Here is a 21,506-nt window from a genome sequence, read left to right as displayed (position 1 = left end):
GGGGAGACAGAAACTATGCACGATAGCTTTAATGTAGTGGACACATTTCCAGGACATACTTGGTCAAGGACACAAACAAACGTGATGGATTGAACAAAACGTATGCATGCACAAATGTGAAAGAGAAATAAGGGTATACCAAACCACACATAAACCCCTATGATGGAGTATCCAAAAAGTACAGTACATGCACACTTGAGAAAGACCACACAAGGAAGAGAGAGACAAGTGAAAAATATTCATATATGAGGCAACCTTCAGTTGTCAAAGAGACAACCCCCTTTCTTGCATGCCTTCTTCCTCATACATCCATCGTGCCTCACCTTTCTTTACTTGAGCTCGATATAAATGGGGGATGAATATTTAAGATGCGTTAAGTACTTTATTGATGAGAGAAACACACATTCACGTCTCATTCACTCTTGCTCAGACTTCCTCTTTCTGTGTCTTTAAACCACACCTCCTACTTTGCTCACAAACACATGTACACATCCCTTTTGCTGTAGTGTTCTTGACTGTATAATTCCTATCCATTACCAGCAGGTTAGGGTGTCCGGACCAATTAAGCTGCCTGCTTTAACACTGCCTTGACACAGTGTGGAAAGGATGTGGCTCTCGCTGGTGTCTGCCTCTCCTGGCACAGTGTGTGTATAAACTGTATGTTTGTTGTGTGTGAGTGGTGTTTCTGCATCTGTGTCGTGTGTGTCTATCAGCACGTATGTCCCTGTGCTGTATTGAGCGGTGATACCTTCAGACCTTTGATGGTTTATACACATTTTTCCCCATTTGGTCCCTGCATTTCATCCATTTACTGGCCTTGGACTTCTCTGACTTCTCTGGTGATGCAGTCCCCCATATCCCATCCCAGATACACTTAGGCCTACATACACATAAACTGAAACACATAAACACTTCAGGCTGCCTTAGTGTGGGGATATATAAAAAAATGCTGTTAACACACTGGATGTGTAGTTTGACAGGTAAACTCCACCTGATAAAATCCCTTAATTGTAATTTATGTATATTGATTTTAATCCCTTTATAATTAGCTTATTGTAATTTTTAGTTTAGTTAGTTTGTGTTCCTTTTCCAAACGTAAACACTGTTGGGTGAGCATCATGTCGTACTATAGGCCATTCTCTTATTTTAAAGCACATATGTGGAACAATACTAGTTAGTGGTTAGTAACTAAAAATATATAATTTGAACTGATTTAACCTGGACTAAAGATACAATTTAATAAATCAGATAAAAAGATGATATAAGATTGGACGAAAAGGTGCATCATGACCAACCTGTTAGCTTTCTCTACCACAAGATGCATTGAACAAACGAGGGCGGCCCACAAAGTGTGACTGGTTAAGAAATGTCACCAAGTTCGCCACATGTGTAGGGGAAGAAATAGATAGCCATGTATACTGAGTATGTGTGTCTGTGTGTGTGCAGTAGTTTAAAACTTTTGTCTAAGAGACTCATTAACATGCAAATATGGTACAATTGCCACTATTCAAGATTACAGAGGATCCCTAAAACATACAGTATGCCCTCTGTTTCCGACTTGATTTTGCCTTTAATGGTGAAAGAAACATGGTGTTGCAGAGGCATAGTTAATGAAGAGCAAATGCAGCCCCCAGCTCAGGCCTTACACCCACATTCATCATGGATTCAATTTTGCCCATGCACGTACAGGGAGTATCTGGAATCATTACAACACAACTAGCAGGCATCCCCTGCTCATAAATAAGCCTGTTAATTGACCTGTCATAGCTAATTGCTGCAGGGGATAGGAGACTAGTGTGTGTGTTTAAAAAAAGAGTTTGTCTGTATGTGTGCATGTTATTTTGTGTAAAATAATGGGGACAGATACATGAAAAGAGAAGGTGTGTGTGTGTGTGTGTGTGTGTGTGTGTGTGTGTGTGTGTGTGTGTGTGTGTGTGTGTGTGTGTGTGTGTGTGTGTGTGTGTGTGTAGGGTTTTGTGTATGAACAGTTGAAGACTCTCTTTCCTGTGTGTGTTGATTTTAGAGCCATAAGTCATCAGCCTTGAGACTGGACAGGGAGGTGCTGGTGGTGGGGGGGGGGGCGTGGAGTGGAACAGGGCAACAATCGACCCAAATGGTCCGCCTCTCCCAGCACAGGGCCAGAGAAAAAGATGAGCAGCAAATAACAGAAACAGAAAGAGATCGAGAAACACACACAGGAGGATAGAGGCACGTAAAACAAGACCCATCATCATTTTTTGCCCTCACTTTTTTTCTCCCACCTATCTGCTGGGTTGTAAACTTACGGAGGTACACACACACACACGCTTGCAAATAGACACAGAGTGAAAAAGGCTGGAAAAATGAGTGAGAGAGGAAGCATCATGTCCAGTCAGAAGGGAGGTCTGAGTCATAAAGTTTACTCGGCCACATCCCAACAGGGAAGAGCTAACTGCAAGCGCAGCTGCCGAAGAGCCAAAAGGGACCTTAATGATGTGTCAACAGACAGTGCTCAAACACAGGCGCATCCTCTGTCATGTCTCCCAGACCATTTTCTTCTACTATTGACTGAATGTGTACAGTAAACATCTGGTGAACTTAAATAAGGAAACATTATAGTTCAGCTCAAACTAGGGAATGCTGTACCCCACAAGCTTAATTTGAGCTTGGTCAGAATGTTAGACATGAGAAATGGTTCACATTAGTTTTAAATCATGTTAAGCATAGTCTTGAAAGGAACTAGGTGGTTTGGGTGGTTCGAAAGAGATGTTTTTTTACTTTGCATCACAAAGCTTACTCATTAACATACCAGCAGACAAGCTAATCCAGCACAAATTAGAGCATAACAAATCACAAAAATGAAGTATTTGAACCTCATAATTTAATACAAAATGAGGGGAAAACTGCAAAAAGTTCCCAGTGAATGTCATCATCTATATGGGGTAAACAAACCCACACTCCTTAATAACATCCTGTATGCACTGATCATCATTTCTCTCTCCTGATAATGATTTCGATACTGTACTTAGGGTTTTGGTCAATACAGAGTACTGATCTGATACCAGTGCTCTCTTTTCCATTTTGAAATTCTGTTGTTACAATGTTTTAATGGCAAGGGATAAGAAACTGCATTTAATTTGGATTGGCCACATTTGGCTGATACCTGATCCCTTCACACATTATTTTAAAATATCACATTTCTTTCTTGTGACAGTGGGTATATGCATGCTGGCTTCTGTGTGGAAAGGCTTTCCTGCTGACATTCAGCAGAAAATGAGCTGAATTTTCACTCAAAGGTCCTCATTTATCAATACTTTCTAAGTAATAAAATGTCAAAATGCTGTATAGTACCCACATTTATTTAATAAAAGAAAGAAAAAATACACCCTATGGGTTTAATTTATATTCATCATATTTTGCATTGGATTTCATTAGTACTACTATTCCCACAAATGTGTGAGGCTTGATAAATAATAATGTGATACCATATTGATTTCAGTGGGCCAACTCTCTCATTGCTCACGTCCTGACACTCAGTGGCTGGCAGGGGCACTAACAGGGCAGATGCTTGCCAACAGAGAGTACTTTTTCTAACCTTGCTGCCACTCCACTGCTAAAAACATTTGTTTATTTCTAACGCCTGTTGATATTGTGCCTCCACCAAGGAACAGGAAAGAGAATTTGGTAATGTGTAAACTTTGACATCACTCTATAAGAGGTGGCAAAAGTAAAGTTTATCTGATTCTTTGGAGATTTAAATGTCACTGCTGTTGAGCAGGGACATTTGGAGGGGCCATTGCTCTAATTGCCATTGCCATTGCCCCCCCACCCCTCCCCCACCACGTTCAGCATTAAAAGATGGAGATGTCTCCAAAGGAAACATAATTCTGAATAGGTTCTACAGTATAATGTAACTTCAAGTTAAGAATACTATTGGCTGCAGCATCTATCTTTTTCCTTATCACGCTTTACTGACATGACGCTTTAATAGGAACACTCACCACTCTCATTATGTAGCCGTCTGATTTGTTGAGTGATACTCCACATGCTCTCCCTCCCTCTCTGGTCTGGAGCCTTGTGGTAAGCCTCAACTTGAATATAATTATTATAATCTGAATAAAGTAACTTTTCACTGCTAAAAAAATGAACACTGACACTAGTGCTGCCAGTTGACCTTTAGACTGTGGCTGCACTCAATGATTCTGGATGAGATGACTAATGTTATGATTTGGCACCATAAATAAATATATATATATATATATATATATATATATATATATATATATATATATATATATATATATATATATATATATATATATATATATATATATATATAAATTATAAAGAACAATTACAACACGACTACAGCTAGTAAAAGTATTTTACTCAACTAATTCACAATGCTATACAGGGCATAGACACAATTTACTGTGTTTATTATTAAATGAAACATTTGTTTTAATGAGTTATTACCCTACTCCAACTTAAAGAAAATGCTTCTGATAAAATAGGCCAACTTCACATTAAATTAATAATGTAGGATGGTTGCTTGACATTATCAAATGCTTCTCTCACAGCTGGCCTGCTAGCAGTTTTATTCCAGCTCTGCAAAGTTGCAGATCTTTTAGCTGCTTCTTTGAGCTCTTTCTCTCTCTCTTCTTCAGTTGTCTTTGTTGTTAAGGCATACTTAAGCACACAAAACTAACATTAGGCTATATTTTTTTCTTTTTTTTAAATTCAAAGTTTATTACATTAACCAATTGGGACATTAATTTATCATCTAATAACAAAATAAGGCACCTTTCACTTTCACTAACGTCACATCTAATTGTTGGTTGAAAACTCACAAAACATAGTGACCGTAAACAACGTATAACCTAGCATGATTCAAGAGCCCAAACCATCACATCCCTGAGCCTCTCTCTTGTCTACAGAACGCACACACTAATGTAACGGACGTAAAGTAGCTATGTTAGCCTGCTGCTGCAACATAGGCTGTCATTAGCTTTGGTTGGTAATGTAGCATTTTACAGTACTATAGCTAAGGCAATGCTGCACGACGTGATGCAAACTTTGCAAGCTGAAGCTGCACATTATTCAAAGCTCAAGTGGATTTTTTGGTTACTATTCACAGGGCATTTGTCATAATCTCCATAACTTAAACAATTCACGTGAAGGCAGAAGGGCTTGGCTTTCCCTCTTTCATTTGCGGTGCTCCGTGTGTGAGAATATAAACAAAGTCACGTGACTGGGGGCAGAGGGCATCGCTGAGGGCAAGATTGGATGATATAGCAATTTAAGTTGATTTAACTTTAGTAATGATTGCCGTATTGTCGTTATAATGCAGCCACCACAGCAAAAAAATTTAAAATAAAGAAAGAAAAGTTTATTTAGGCTCTTTCACAAGAGGGGCAACAATAGCCCATACCTGTGCACGCCCCTGCTGTTGAGAATTTCTTGTTTAAAATTAATCAAATTTCAAGCAGAGTTTCAAGCCAAATTCTTCCCTTGATTCCCAGCCACCAGAGTATACACCCCCTCCTGTTCTATCTATGCTGCAGTGGAAGCCTTCCTCTTGGGTAAAGACACAGTAGAGAAAAAGTCTCGGAGATGAGGGACATGACAGAAAAAAAGGAATACAGGGAATATAAAAATCATATAATTCAATTTTTTCTTTTTTCTTCTTCCCTGAGCAAGATAAAGAAGACCTGACAATTCTGTCGGCAAGTGTTGGAAATTAACCCTCAAGAGGCCAGCGCTGGAGGCTGATTTTTATTCAGAGGTTGAGGTCTTTAACATTAGGAAAACAGTACTCAACTCTTAACAGTTGACCGGGTCATATCATTAGGCCAAATTATGCAACACATCTCATCTGCTTAGTGTGACTGAAAGGGCAGGGGGAGCGTTACGAGCATTCACAAGCTCTTAGGTTACATCCTCTGGTCTGTTCTACGTATGTTTTTCTATAACGACAGACATATTCCAAAATATTATACTGCTGGTTTAAGATTACTAGCACCTTCTTCACTGTTGTATTATTCATTTTCTAATTGTATTATTCTCTATGTTTGGAAGAAAAGTAATAGCCAAGCCATTACCTGGAAGGGTCCACTGGGGCTGATGTCACAAAACGCTTTCTTCCAGTCTGGGCCCTGATGACCAGATATGCTCCACACCACCGTGTCCACAGCAGCAATGCCTCTCACTCTCAGAAGAACATTGAGAGTGCCTGTGGAAAATACGCATACACACAGACAGTATGGATCATTAGAAACTGTCAGTAAGCAAAGACTGATACTGAGTTATGTTAAGCTTGGAACAGACTTAACAGATAAGGTTATTGAAATCAAAAGGCGAAACATTTACTGTAAACATAACGACCCACACATAATGACTTATATCCATCAACATATACAGATATATTGACACAATGTGCAGGCACATGTAATGCAATGTAGGTCATTGCTTTCCTACAAACAGTGCACATACACAGTAGATTAGAAAAAATAAAAAGAGATCTAATCAGATCTAATCAGTTCAGATGCTTCAATCCAAACTGTAACTGGCCTAACAATCATGTGTGTCCACCTCTTTATCATCTACATCAAGATAAGTGACCAAGTAAGGATAGGTCCCACAGTACTAACAAAAATGTAAGTGATTGTTTACAGTCTCAAGAGAAACAGAAGGTAATTGATTGTGACCACTGCTTTCATCCCGGGGAAGCTAATTCATGTCTTACAGCCCCACAAGAATTTACCATACGAGGAGCAAGCTCTGTTCTGCCATTGTCATTCGCATAAATTCACCCAACATCACTAAATATCTAGCTGCCATCAATGTCACCGGAACCAGACCTTGGGGGAATCTGGACCGACAGCAAGGGTTACACAGGAAGCTCCATATAAAAAGATTATCTGTGGATTTGTATATATTTATTTCTGTATACAATTATTATTGTTATCTCTTAAGCTCTCTGACTAAAGTGCATGTTAAATTAACACCAAAACGTTTCACAAATTAAACAACAAATGGTGTAACGAAACTGACAACAAATAATATGAAACATTCTGCCTGAAGGTAAATAAGTGCACAGGAATTCATATGATTAAACACTCATCCACCCATCCACATAAACGGTGTGGCGGAGGAGTGTGTGAACTGCTTCAAACTCCTGGGGATCCACATCTCACGGGACCTCACCTGGACGACTAACTGCTCCAAACTGGTCAAGAATGCTCACCAGCGCCTCTTTTAGCATATGTTATTTAATCACTGCTTAAGCACTTCTGGTTAGACAATTTAACAAAAATTGGCTTAACTCAAAATACTAATATGTACCAAAATAACAGAACTCAAAAACCTCCTTACCTACAGTCACTTACATATTGACACATACTGTCCTGCTAATATTCATTAAAAACTAGCATAATATACAAAAAAATATTTTAGCGAGTGACCGGAAATGTGTAACTAGTTTGAATATGGTATCTTTCTCATCACCATGTACTCACTGCTGGCTGGCTAATACTCTCACAATATTTTGATCAAATTGTCAAAATTTAATTAAGCTTAGCGTTAGTTCATGCAGGACACGGAAGTCATACGCCTGCTAATTGAATTATCATTCCTATCATACACACTCCAATCACAGCCATTCTCACATCAAGGCGATCCTTTTAACTCCCTCCTCACTGATCCCTGCTACACTGACGCTGCTTCACTCACTGATGCTGCTGGCAATGCTTTGCCTCCACCACCGCAGCCTTCACCTTCCTAGTTCAGAGTCCTAACATACATCAAATTTTAAAATGATTTTCAATGTCTTTCTTTTGGCTCACTCTTGTATACAGGGGGGTTTCTGCATGGTGCTCCCTGTCTCAGCTTAGCATGCTGCTTGGCTAGTCCAGGGAGCATTATCAAGAGCGGAGCCATCAGCGCCAAGCATAGCTGTATTTCCATTTGTTGTAATAAATGGTAAAATCTATGACAAGACTGTTCCTGACTGAAACGGCAGATAGATAATGAAGGATTTATTTACACAAAGTCAAGGGGACCAAAATCTAAGCAACAGAATGTACTGCTATACCTGGGTTTGAGCACCACGTATGTTTAATTTAAATTGCCTTTACTTCTATATGCATATCCTGTGAACCTCACCTTATTTATATAGGAAGTGGAAACAAATGCGTTGCATACTGCATATGCTAGGGTGAAGCTCTAAGGTCAGATACTGTATGTGGATGACATTTAGGTGGAAATGAAATGTGTGAGGCCCCTTGGATGAAGTTCTCTCTACAAATACAAGACCTTCGAAAACTTTATCATTACATCTAAATTGTTACTATGAATGCAATTGCAAAAAATAAAGTTTACTGAATTCCTTTATTCCAACAGTCTATGTATATTGTGACTTAATTAAAGTATAAACTTGGATTGTATGTTTTGATCATGACTATTTGATGGAGAGAGGTTCTAAGAAAATGAAGTTTCCTTTATTCTACATTATCAAGTCACTGCCACATCATAATTAAATTTGCCCCGAAACGTTGTCAGCTATTACATTTATTATTGGTTTAAATCCTTAAAAGAATATTTGTAACTACTTTGGAAACATGACATAAATATGAGTCCTGAATCCTGATCTCTCTCTCTCTCTCTCTCTCTCTCTCTCTCTCTCTCTGGTCTCTAAGGTGTGAGAGAATCATTTGTCTTCTTAATGATCCTCAGCCTGCTCTTAATTGGAACATTAACCAACCACCAGTCTCTTAAACAAATATGCAGGCAGGGGGCATGGTATCTGTGTGTTATATAATGTACATATGAGTGTATGTATGTGTGTGTGTGTGTGTGTGTGTGTGTGTGTGTGTGTGTGTGTGTGTGTGTGTGTGTGTGTGTGTGTACGTATGTGTGTGGACATACATTATAAGTGTGTGCATAGATGTATGCTTGCATATAAACATAATTGTCATTCTGTTGTGTGTGTGTGTGTGTGTGTGTGTGTGTGTGTGTATGTGTGTGGACATACATTATGAGTGTGTGCATAGATATATGCTTGCACATAAACATAATTGTCATTCTGTTGCGCGTGTGTGTGTGTGTGTGTGTATTTTTGAGCTAATGTTCTGCAAACCTTAGAATAAGCAGCAGGCTGGCAGTAATTAACTTCCCACTCACAAGAGAGGTGTGAATAAGGAAAGTGTAATGTTTGATTGTTAGCATGTGCCAGATTTACCGTCCCTCCCGATCCAACAGCCTTTCTCTTTATACATCCATGGCCTTTCCCCTGCGCACAAGCATGAACAGAATAGTGTTGTGTGGCTCGGTCTGAGCCACTTTGTCTGCTTCCCATTTACAGAGCCAGGGCTGTGTATGAACACTGGCCTTTTTTTCAGCACACACAAAACGGACAGCTCGTGGACCGTGAGGAGATATATGCTGAATTTGTGTATTGGATTAGAATCACAGACTCCACCTTTAAACAACATGTTGGGGGTTCAAAATTTAAAAAAAAGATACAAGGCACTCTTCTTGCAAAAAAATTTCAAAAGCCTTTTTTAAATGGCTATTTCATATTGAAATTTTAGTAAATTAAAAACAGAACTGGGCACCCACGCGTAGCGGCACTAACAGCCTTCTTCAGGGTGTAGTCCTCAAGACACAGGTTACCTTTAGTACACACCATGGGCCTTTCCCATTTCCCAGTTTGTGCATCCCCAATTCCTCTCCTCGATTCCCCTTCTCGCGTCTTAGTCCCGCCCACAGGAGATTCGAGCCGAGGAGTCGAGGAACAGCGCAGAGGAGAGAGGAGTTGAGGCAACAGCCATTTAACAAACAAAATACATCTCTGCCTCTGTCCTCAGTTCTATTTTTAATGTACTAAGATTTCGATATGAAATAAAGACTTTTTAAATGTTTTGAAGAAAAGTGACTTGGACCTTTTTTATCTCTTCTGAACTTTTGTGTTCCCCTTTCAAAGAGCAAGAGCATGATTTATTTGAACTTCCAAGCACTCCAGACTTCTCTTTTCTAAAACATGTTGGGGGTAACTGTATGCAGTAGTGAGAAAGAAGCAGTGGGAAGCAAACTGTCGATCCAGTTAGAAACATGCACACTGATTTAACGAAACATGACTGTTAGGTTAATTCAAAGATGTGCTTAGATCAAAATCTGTAAGATTTGTCAAAACCAATGGTTTTGCTACAGTTTAGCATTGTGGGAAATACTCTTATTCACTTCTTTGCTGGGAGATGACAAGATCCCAAAAAAAAGTGAACCTGGATGCAGCAGCTGGTTAGCTTAGCTTAGCTTAGCATTAAGACAGGAAAACCTCACGTCATCACTAGGAAGTTGCCAGGCTACCAACATAGCCTCCAGGAAGTCAGTCTGCCTAGTCCTGCATATATTTCCTCATAAAACCATACCTTGTCGTTTTTACACTTCAGTTTTTGTATAAGACAAACAAGATATAACATGTTAATTAGTGTTAATTAGAGGTGCTGATAGGCGGATTTTGTTAATTTGAGACCAACCCAGCTGTATCCGTAAATATGTTAAGCTAAGCTAAGTGGCTGCTGGCCTCTCATTGAACAGATATATATGACAGTGGTATTTATCTACTCATCTAACTCTCAGCAAGAAAGCAAATAAGCTTATGTTCCCAACATGTCAGACTATTGCAACAGCAGGCAGCAAACAGCAGGTTTAAAAATGGTAAAAATAAAGGTGGTAAAATTGATGTACTGATATTGCAGTCATAATAGCAACATAAAAGAGTTGCATGCAACTGGTCATCACATTGAATTTGAAAGGACATGGGCACCACAGCACTGTAGTTATATAATGGAGAGAAATGATGTCTAATGCGGGTGTAGCCCCCTTTCACCTGTGCAGCCCACTCTCTCATTCTGCCTCTACATATCTGAGCCTCACTGTCTTCTTCCTCATCACCCTTTCTCTCTCTCTCTCTTTCTCTCTCTCTCCCTATCTCTGTAGCACCATCACCACCTACACACACACACACACACACACACACACACACACACACACACACACACACACACACACACACACACACACAACAGAGAGAAGAGGACTCTGATAAGCAGTCTATTGATTGGACTAAGGTAAAGCAGAGTATGCTGGTAAGAGTGTCACAGAGGCAGAGGAGAAGGCACGGCTCTATCAGCCATACGTCTCTCTGTAGAATTGTGAGTCGGAAGGACAGCAAAGATACACAGCCACACACACAGACAGAAGTACACACACGCTGCTGTACTTGAACTCAAATGAGTTATTCTGTCTTTCTTTTGATAATCAGAAGTAGGCCCGAATTGGACCTCTGTCTACTGCACCTAAATATGGTCCATGTCCTGTTTGTCCTCTGATTTTAGTGCTGGTTAGCCTAAGAGCCAAAGCTATGATAAACTGTGCACTAAGAATTAAAGTCTGTGTTCTGGCTTCTGCCTCCAAACAACAACAAGCAAAACATTCTGAGTAAATAACCAATTTAGGAGCATGAGAAAAGAGACAAATCTAACTCTAACCTTGCAAGACAACAAGCGGATCAAAATGGTTTCCATAAAATGAGAATCTAAAGCTAAAATGTTTGTAGGGACACTTTTTAAACAGTAAGTAGCGTTAATACAGCTAACTTGCCACATAGGCAGTGGCACCCCATTCCTTTTCCACACAGACCTGTAAACATCCATCCAGCAAACTAAAAGTCTTACTTAATAAATGTGCAATCTGAAACAAGAGGTGCAACATTTAAATAACCTCAAACTCCAATATGCTTTCCATCACTGAAAAGAAAATAATCCAGTGATTCCAAGTAAGCTTGCCAGTGGCTCTCTGCAATCCTGAGCCAGTCTAAATTACTACCCAATACCAAACAAAACTAATTAAATGTTGTTTATTGTAGCTGCAAGCAAGCCCTGGGAGAAACATTAAGGTGAAAAACAAAACATATCATATTGGGAGGTCTTGATTTACGGTGCTAGCCTGTTTCAAACCTAACATCCATAGTCAAAGAACATTATGCTTTCTTTCCTCATTTAGCAAAATCCTCAAAAGAATACTTTTACTTGTTTCGTATTCACATAATCTCATGATTATAAAACAGCTAACATATGTGGGTCAGAAAAGAGCAACATTTCAACAGCATTTCTAAAAGTTTCTTTGGGTCAAAGTATCTGAATGCTTTTGACATATACAGCCCTTTTAACACTTTACACTGCTTTAACACTATATGTGATTGAGCACATTGAAACTAGTTAGAGTGCTTCAGCCTAAAGCACTACTTGTTGTATACTCTATTTCTGAACATTTACAAGTTGATGGCCTCTCCTGGAACTCTCTTTTCTAGCCTCTTTTTTCTACCTCCCTTCTATGTCTCCTTACACTTTTTTGCTCTCTCTCTCTCTCTCTCTCTCTCTCTCTCTCTCTCTCTCTCTCTCTCTCTCTCTCTCTCTCTCTATTAAGCCTCCTTTTTTGCTTTCCAAGGCTGGCCCACCCCCATCCTCCCCTCACTCTTCTCGTCTCATTTCTCCTCTCACTGACCCCCTCTGTCTTATCCTCATCTTGTCTCTTTTCGTCATTAAGAGTCACACTGTGTCTCCCTGGCAGGAGTGTGAGCTCTGCCAAGGTAAGGCAATTAAAGTGACAACAGATTGGAACATACTGGGAGAACAACAGAGTAAATTGAGGGAGGGCTTGTAGCAGAGCTGGGTGTAACTGGTAACAAAATGTACTAATTGTATAAGAAAGCGCTGTGTGACTGATGTAGCATTGTCTTGTCTCATTGTTTGGCTGTGAAACACCTAAAAGACATTGAACAAAATGCAAAATACAATTGCTGGAGCATCCACCACAGATAACACATAATGTGCTTTAAATTCTAACATGCTGAATTCTGTTATATGAGGCTTAAATAGCCATACATTTAACCAAATAAGTAGAAAAGTAATAGGTAACCAGAAATGTATAAGGGAAGTAGTAATATTCTCTTTTTTGTTAACATCTTTTCCAACACTAGGGGGATAATAATTCCAAAATGCACATGAAACTAGCACTAGTATGTTATAAATCTCTATGAACAATGAAACAATGAATCTGCATATGAATGTGGAATCTGTAGGGAATCCGAGCAATTGTCTGGTGACAATTTAGTTTAAAAAAAAAAATCTGCATTCATATGCAGATATCTGTTTATAGAGACGCCGTCTCTCTACTCCAATTCCATTCTCGCGTCTCAAGTTGCTAATCGGACCCGGCACCAGGAAGAGGAAGTCTTGACCTGGATATCCGCATGCTACACCGGATATCCCAAATATTGGCCGTTGCCCCCTAAGGCTTAATCATCATAAGACTGATAGCCGATGATTTCCGAGGTTGTTATAGTATTGATTCATCAAGTGCTGATTGCTAGCATTTTATCAAACAACTGCCCACTTACACATTCAGCGGGAACACCGTAGAAAGAGTATCCCATTAGAGACATGTCCAATATTCACTCAACTTTAAGCTCTAATTTGGTCCACCACCTCTACGATTTGACATGTTCAAATCTTTGTCTATGTGAATAGTCTCACTAAATATTGTCACTGCCCACATGCAGGTGAGATGTTTATTATCAACTTTTCACCGTGTTTGATTAATAACTGAATACTGATTAGGCACTTCAAACTAATCAGTGGTGCAATCAAGTGACAAAAGCAAACAAACCTGGGACAAGGGATACGCCAATTGTCTCAGACTGCTTTCGGCGTCCAAGGACTTGCAAGCATCGGTCTGGCTTGCATTTCCCAATCAACATTCTATTTCAGTTGGTGGCGGTTGGTGGTCTTTGTATGCCTTTAAAGATGGTGGATTTTCTCCTTTAACAGTCCGGCTCTAACTGTCTTTTGAACTTTATGAAGTTCTGCCGTTACTGTCCTCATCCCACTTTTTCTTTTTTTCTTCTTCTTCTTCGCCTTCTCTTTTTTGGCAAATCAGCTAGAGGTGCATACACCACCAATTGGACCAGAGAGTGGAACAAGTGGAGCCTGCACAGTAGGCACGTTGCTATGTGTACAGTCGGCATGGTCACCTTTTTTTTGGCTGCAAGTGGGACCGTCACAGACATGCAGACGGCTTCATGCCACGCACACCAAACTGGAACCTTGCAGAGATGTGCACATCAAATGTATAAATTAAGTTTCAACATTTACAGCCATGCTAGTGGGTCTGTAAGGTTATACTTGCTCAAAAATAATAAAAGCTCAAATCAGCATGCTAACATGCTTACAATCATGGGCGAAGCCAGATGTTATAAACATTCGGGGCTTAGACCAACCACCTAGTGGGGCCCGGGGGGCATGCTCCCTCTGGGAGATTTCTTTTTCCATTTACAGTAGCTATTTCCACTATTTTTCAAGCAATTTCATAATAGAATGCCTAAAAATCTGTAAACCATTTGTGATAGAAGCCAAGGAAAAACTGCATGGGATTATCATAAATTGGGTGTGTCTGTAAAGGGGATACTAGTGGATACCCACTCATTATTTGCATGAGTGTGATGTATATGTTTCAGATGATACCAATATCTAGCTTCACTCTAGCTTTAAAACAGAACAGAGCCCGCTACATCCTCTGAAAGACTAAAAGATTTGGGGCTTTTGAGAAAACATTTGGGATTGGAGCCATTGGTAGCGCTATAGGAAAAGTCAGAAGATCCTGAGTCATTAGAATGTATCCTCCAGTAAATTACATGGCAATACATCCGATAGTTGATATTTCACTTTGAATTATAAATGTCAATCTCATGGTGGTGCTAAAGGAAAAATCAGGGGATCAAAAACATTAGGACCATTAATGAAAAAAAAGCATGGCTAAACACTATGTCAACGTGAAGTGAATGAGTGAGCTTCATTATATCATACAGTATATCAGTATATCCTAATTCCCTAATTCATAATTATTACATACTCATATCTGGGCGTGCTCACAAACAAACATTGTGCCCTTCTATACACTATAACATCCTTTGGAGACAGGGCAGGTCAGAATGTAACAAATGTTACAGTGAAGCCTGCATGCTTGGGCTATGGACACATAAATCAACGTTGTGTGTGTGTGTGTGTGTGTGTGTGTGTGTGTGTGTGTGTGTGTGTGTGTGTGTATCTGTGAATAAATGTGGGTGTGCCTTCATGTATTTGCAACATTTACTATACTGTATGTTTTTCGTGCCTGTGTATACAGTATGTGTGTGTGTGTGTGTGCAGGTGGGTAGGCTATAAGATATATGCATTCTAGCTGTGTGACAGAGCATATTATGATGAACAGCACCCCCAAATGACTGATTGTGTCTAGCCACTGCCATCAATCACACACCCACTGCCCCCTTCAGCCACCTCCAAACACACACTGAGGCACAGACAGAAACATACAAAAAACTGAACTTTTGGTAATACCTCCTTCTCTCTCTCTCTCTAGCTCTCTCTCTCACACATGCATGCACACATACACATACACACACACACACACACACACACACACACACACACACACACACACACACACACACACACACACACACCTACAATGTTGTATCTGACAAGCTCTACAAGCTAGGGTCAAGCACAGAGTTCAGCTTTTGACAGAAGCCCAGCGATATGAGAACCCAGATTGTATTGAGTGTCAGCAGGCTCTCTAATGTACATCCATGTGTGGTTTTATGGATGCTCTCATATGGTAGAGTCTGTGTGTGTGTGTGTGTGTGTGTGTGTGTGTGTGTGTGTGTGTCTATAAGCGTTATTCTCCGCTATACTACTCACCAATATGTTTGCCCTTCATGTGGTAGTAGAAAGAGACACAGTATGGGATTCTGCTGGAGCCCTTGGGGCCCCTGACTGACGTCAAATTAAAAAGTGGAGAAAGAAGGCGAGCCTTGTCCCCCTCAACACGTGGCCGTGATGCTTCAATGTACATGTAATACCCTGAAACCAACAAGACAACACTCTTATTGTCCGGAGTCTCAAATGCAACACAAAATTAAATGATTTTATGTGATTATGAATTGTAATTGTGCATTCTTGTACATAAAATGATTCCCCAGTTTCATCACCTTCCTTGGTTCCACTGCGGTCAGTCTCGGGGCCGGTATTTGCAGATCGCTTGGGATTCTGCGTCAGGTGATTCTGTCTCGTCCAGTCAAAGACATCACTCCGGCTTTGAGAGAAACCACAGATCCTGTCATCCTCAAAACCGCACACATGGTCTGGGATGTGAGAGGGATAAATATACATTAGATCAGTGAAATGTCAGGCAGGTGACATTACAAACTACAGGTGAAATACAGTAATCTACTGTTTTTTTCCGATTCAAACAGATTCCAACAATATACTGTAGCTGTATAATAACCTGTCTAATATGCACGTCAAATGTGAAGATCAGAAAGCCAGGTAATTACTGACAAAGTAATATGCACCATGTAGGAGGCAGGGTGTATAATGTGAAACTTAAAGTGGCTTCCACATATTATGCATATTCTAATGCATGACTCCCACATGCAGAACATTTTAAAGGTAACTAATTATATTAGGTCAGGCTGTGTCAAATGTAAAACCAAAACAACAACAAAACAGAAGAAGAAGAAGAAATGCCTTTATCAAAATGTTTCACTGTTACAAGATTTCTGACAAAATAAGACACTTAGCCTGGAGATATTCTGAAAATACCCCACAGTGGAGCACAATTATAAGAGATGTTGACCTGCTGAACCCTGTTTTACACTACAGCGTGTTCTAAGGCCGCTTACACACTGGCTGCGTGGCGTGAGCGTGTCAGCTGCGTGGCGTGTCCGTTTTTATTTTGGCTCCCATGTTAACAGGTTAGAGCTTGCACACTGCCTCCATGACACGCACATCTGAGCTGCGACGAAAACGCGTGCATGCTAGAAATAGGACCGACGCCTATTTTTCAGCGTGTTGGAAGCATTTCCAGGCAAAATAGAACACGAAAAGATGTTTATATGTCATTTTGACACAAATAAATTTAATAAATTACATTTTGATGTTTGAAAGTCTCTAGGTTTTGATATACACGTAAATGTAGATCTAAAATGTAAAAATAATAATAAATAATTATTGATTTTCAAATATTGCACCTGTGAATACAGAACAAAATATTCTGTAGCCTATTTTGCCGGTGTTGTCTTTGCTGTAATCAAATCAGTATATATTTATGTTTAACACGGTATTTCATTTTATCAATGGGAACATACATGTGTACAGACAAGGCTAGCAGCAGCAGTGCCGCGTCAGACACATTTCTGGTGTGCAAAGACATAGAAAACGCAACTGACACGCAACAGAAACAGTTACTACTAATAATAAAAAGAAAGAAAAAAAGATTTAAAAAAGAGTCTTATATGTAGAGAGCTACAACTTTTCTAAACGGGGAAAGTGGGGGCTTACATTCATGGGTAGGTAAATGGTAAATGGACTGCGCCTTTCTGCCTTACCAGACAAAGCGCTTTACAATTTGTCTTTCATACACCCATTCATGAACCAATGTTGGTGGAGCTGCCCTGCAAGGCGCTGGCAATCGGGGTAAAGTTGGGGTTCAGTGTCTTGCTCAACACATCGGCATGCAGACAGGTCGAGCTGGGGATCAAACCACCAGCCTTTTGATTAAAAGGTTTATGGGCAAAATAATTGAAAATTACTTGATTAAACTCTCTTGCTATCCCTTTCTCTTTCTCAGTCAATTGGATGTTGTCTATTTTCTTCATTAAGAGACACGCAGCATTTTTCTGGCAGGAGTGGCAGTTGGCTCCGCCAGGATGAGGCAATTAAAACAACAGCAGATTGGAACAGACTGCGAGAACAACAGTGCAAATTGAAAGGAGTGCATGTAGTGGAGCAGGGTGTGAATAGTAATAGATTAGCTCTCTGAAACAAAGAAGCACACACAAGCCATCCTCGTGGGTAACGCGAGCCATATGCATCTGCAGCGGACTGTGAGAGTGCCCGGGAAGCTTTCACGGAATCTGTCAGCTTGGATGGTTTTCGATAGCTGTTGTACTCGCTTGCCTCGATTTTTATTTTTTTTAATAAGCCTCTGATAATGGCAGAGCCCTCCAGATGGGCCAATGAAGTGCACAACACCACAGAGAGAAGCCCTTCTATCTGCCATAACAAGACAAGAGGTCTTTCTCAAAATATACATATATGTTTTCCCTTCTCGATGTATGTGGCAATATCAAACAGCCAAAATCTGACTCCATATGGATGAGAAAAGATTATTTGTTATGTGAGGCTGCATTGTCAGAATGATGCAAATTCAAATATTCAGAAAGTATCAACAGCCGGTTGAGATTGTCGGATGGGAAAAAAGTAAACCTGTGCGTTTAAATGTATTGCATGCACAACACGCAGGACACCTAGTCCCTCCCACACTGCAAAGATGAGTCCTAACAGTTCAAGGAAAAAATGTTCTCTGCAACAACCCATGCATTGACCTTCTCAGAATTGCTATGGTTCACTCTTGCTTGGGTTTCTTAATAACAGATACACCATACAAGATCCATACACCTCAACAGGCTAGAGAGGTAGGTAGAGGGGGACATCCATTAACCACTTACATTGCATACACCAGTCTCATATCCTCCAATCATGGCCACTCTTTGATGACATTTTAAATGTCAGACCTGCTTCCAGCCATCAGTTGCTTTCTCACATCCCACTGTGGAGAAGAGTGGGGTACACTCTCCTCCCTAACAACAAGCTGTAATCTTGACAAACTTGTGCTGACAATGCTTGCAGCATACAAGCTAAATTAGCTTTCATCAAAATTCAACGTGCCTTGTAGAAATGTTGGAGAGCAGAGGATGGTAGTTAAGAAAGAAGTCTCACCTGAAGGTCTTGGGTAGGTGTAGGCTGTAAGAAAATAATATTGATTAACACCCAGATATGCACAATCCACTTAGGTTGTACAATGTACATACATGAAAATTAAAGATAACGATATCGCAAAATAGATGTTTGATAAAAAACAGTTTTAAATTAGACTCACGTTCCGAGTACTGTATGATGCGACTGACGTAGTCCCCAGTGCTGTAGGTGGTGATGGGGGCCAGTCGAACCTCGTAGGACAGAGGGATTCTCAGGTCTGATATGGTGTAGGATATCAGCACACCCTTCTCTGGCTCCTTGCCCTTGAGGTCTATCTGCTTCGACAGCAGGTTCTGCTTGTTCTAGATTTGTACAGGTGAACACACACACAAGCAGGGAAGATGCAAACCTGTTAAACTATTTACTCACAAATACGCAAAAAAAAAAATACACACACACAGTACACAAAAAAGATGATGATTCTTCATACCATCTTTACCCTCATCTCTACTACTTCATGTTGATATGCTCAGGTAATAAAACTCACCCCCAGTAAGTACACAAAGCTCTGGTTTATCTCTGATCTGGAGGATTTTCGCTGCAATATTAACTGCTCCTACAGTATAGTGTACCACTGCTAATACACTTTAATGCAATGTTATGTAAACAGGCAAACAAAGTCAAACTCATGTTAAAGATCATATTTTTCCTGGCAAAAATAGTGTCTACTCAGATGTGATTACAGCATGTGGTAAAACAATGATCATAGATGTTTGCTTAGTGTTTTTGAAGCAGTTTGTGATCCAGTCAACATACCTGTGTTAATGTACTAAGCACGCTGTGTGATTTCTAACCTAATATACTATTGCCCACTGCTAGCACAAGAACTCAATACATATTACTGCAATGCTGGAAATTAAAGACATATTTCTTTCACTTTGCAACCTACTGACATTAAATCCCAAACAGTTTCATAAATTGAATTGGCTGTACATTACAGGAATTAATATGCAATTAAAAATTGTTATGATGTTTATCCAGTCCAGTTGTTGTCTTCTTAGTTTTTGAAAGTTAAGTTTGGGGTATTTTTTTTGTTAGCACCACTTTAAATAGAGCTATTGCTGTGTTATTCCACCCACGGAGAGAAGGATCCATTAGCTGTGTATCTGCCTCTGATCCCAGCTACTTAAAGACCTGACAGTGAGCTCAATCTAATGCATTAGGTCAGCCACTCCACCATAACACCTTAGTACACCCACAGCATGCCATTATCAGGTAATGCATGCAGCAGATATGTGTGTGTGTGTGTGTGTGTGTGTGTGTGTGTGTGTGTGTGTGTGTGTGTGTGTGTGTGTGTGTGTGTGTGTGTGTGTGTGTGTGTGTGTGTGTGTGTGTGTGTGTGTGTGTGTGTGTGTGTGTGTGTGTGCATGTGCTTTTGTGTGTATGGTTAATATCTACAGCACAGAGCCGAATGAAAGTTGACTACAAAAGTTGATAGATGTAAATATGATATATCAAAAAAGTTATTATAACAATCTTTCTATTCCAATTTTGTGGGATAGTACAGTTTGCAAAAAACAACAACAAAAACAAAGTATATAAAAAAAGGATTAAACGTGCATGCTTGCTGTTTTGCTTCGACTCAGCTCCTCCAGTCCAAAGAGTAAGAGTTTGGCAGTTTGGTAAGTCATAGAGGCATTGATGCATCCCATAACTTTCCTTATAATTGCTACAGTACTGTATGCTCTGACATCGCCACAGTAAAATCTGCTTTTCCTCCTGTCCTCTGACACTCAAGTTGAGGTGTGCTATTCCCATTGGATGTCTACTCACCACCACAAATTCAAACTTAGCTAGACTGAGCTGATCATTTCTATTGACAAGACCATGGTGACTCCTGCCTAGGCTGCAAAGAATGTGGTATGACTCCAATTATTGTGCGAGTCCCATATGGCAGCCACAGCCCGATCCCTGTAAGTTTGTGCAGGGCAACATACTTGGAATCCAGCCACTAATGAAATGTCACTGTGACTTCTAATGTGACTATTATCACCACTGTTCATCACGCCCCCAACCGGCCCGTCAGACACCGCCTACCAAGAGTCTGGGTCTGCCGAGGTTTCTTCCTAAAAGGGAGTTTTTTCTTGCCACTGTCGCAATAGCCACTGCTAATGCTTGCTCTTGAGGGAATTACTGTAATTGTTGGGGTTTTGGAATTTATAGAGTGTGGTCTAGACTTACTCTATCTGTAAAGTGTCTCGAGATAACTTTTGTTATGATTTGATACTATAAATAAAATTGAATTATTATTATTATTGAATTATTATTACTAATGGCTGTTAAATCTTCTTTTGTCAGTGCCAGTCTGGCTGTTTCTATTTTTCAGTTTCTCCAACTTTTTGCCCCCTCTCTTGCCAATCATGGAACATCCTTCTCACGCCTAGCACTACAGCAGGTACAATGCATGCAAAATTATTGTATATTCCAAATATAGAACACATTTCTTTCCAATAAATAGTACGTCCCCCTCTCTAATTCACAATAATTGTTCCAAAAATCTTCCCATCTGCTCGGTAACTAATATTTTCCTTTTCCCAGCAAACTCTTCAATCATGATGCTGCTGTGGGCAAAAACTATTGCATTATGGG

General features: G+C 40.0%; 1 protein-coding gene across 1 annotated transcript in view; it reads right to left on the bottom strand.

Annotated features, from left to right (window-relative positions):
- The window catches only part of mdga1 (MAM domain containing glycosylphosphatidylinositol anchor 1), a 189,392-nt gene that overhangs the window by 17,484 nt on the left and 150,402 nt on the right, over positions 1-21,506 (bottom strand). Inside the window, exons 12-16 of the mRNA XM_028586466.1 lie at positions 19,039-19,219; positions 18,879-18,902; positions 16,088-16,240; positions 15,798-15,959; positions 6,081-6,211 (exon numbers count right to left, since the gene is read on the bottom strand). Of these exons, the coding sequence (XP_028442267.1) occupies positions 6,081-6,211; positions 15,798-15,959; positions 16,088-16,240; positions 18,879-18,902; positions 19,039-19,219 (651 nt within the window). The remainder of the gene's footprint in view (positions 1-6,080; positions 6,212-15,797; positions 15,960-16,087; positions 16,241-18,878; positions 18,903-19,038; positions 19,220-21,506) is intronic.

The sequence above is a fragment of the Perca flavescens genome, chromosome 1 (assembly GCF_004354835.1).
Source record: "Perca flavescens isolate YP-PL-M2 chromosome 1, PFLA_1.0, whole genome shotgun sequence".
Taxonomy (NCBI): domain Eukaryota; kingdom Metazoa; phylum Chordata; class Actinopteri; order Perciformes; family Percidae; genus Perca; species Perca flavescens.
Note: the sequence above shows the minus strand (reverse complement) of the source record. Positions and strands in the feature narration are given on the sequence as shown.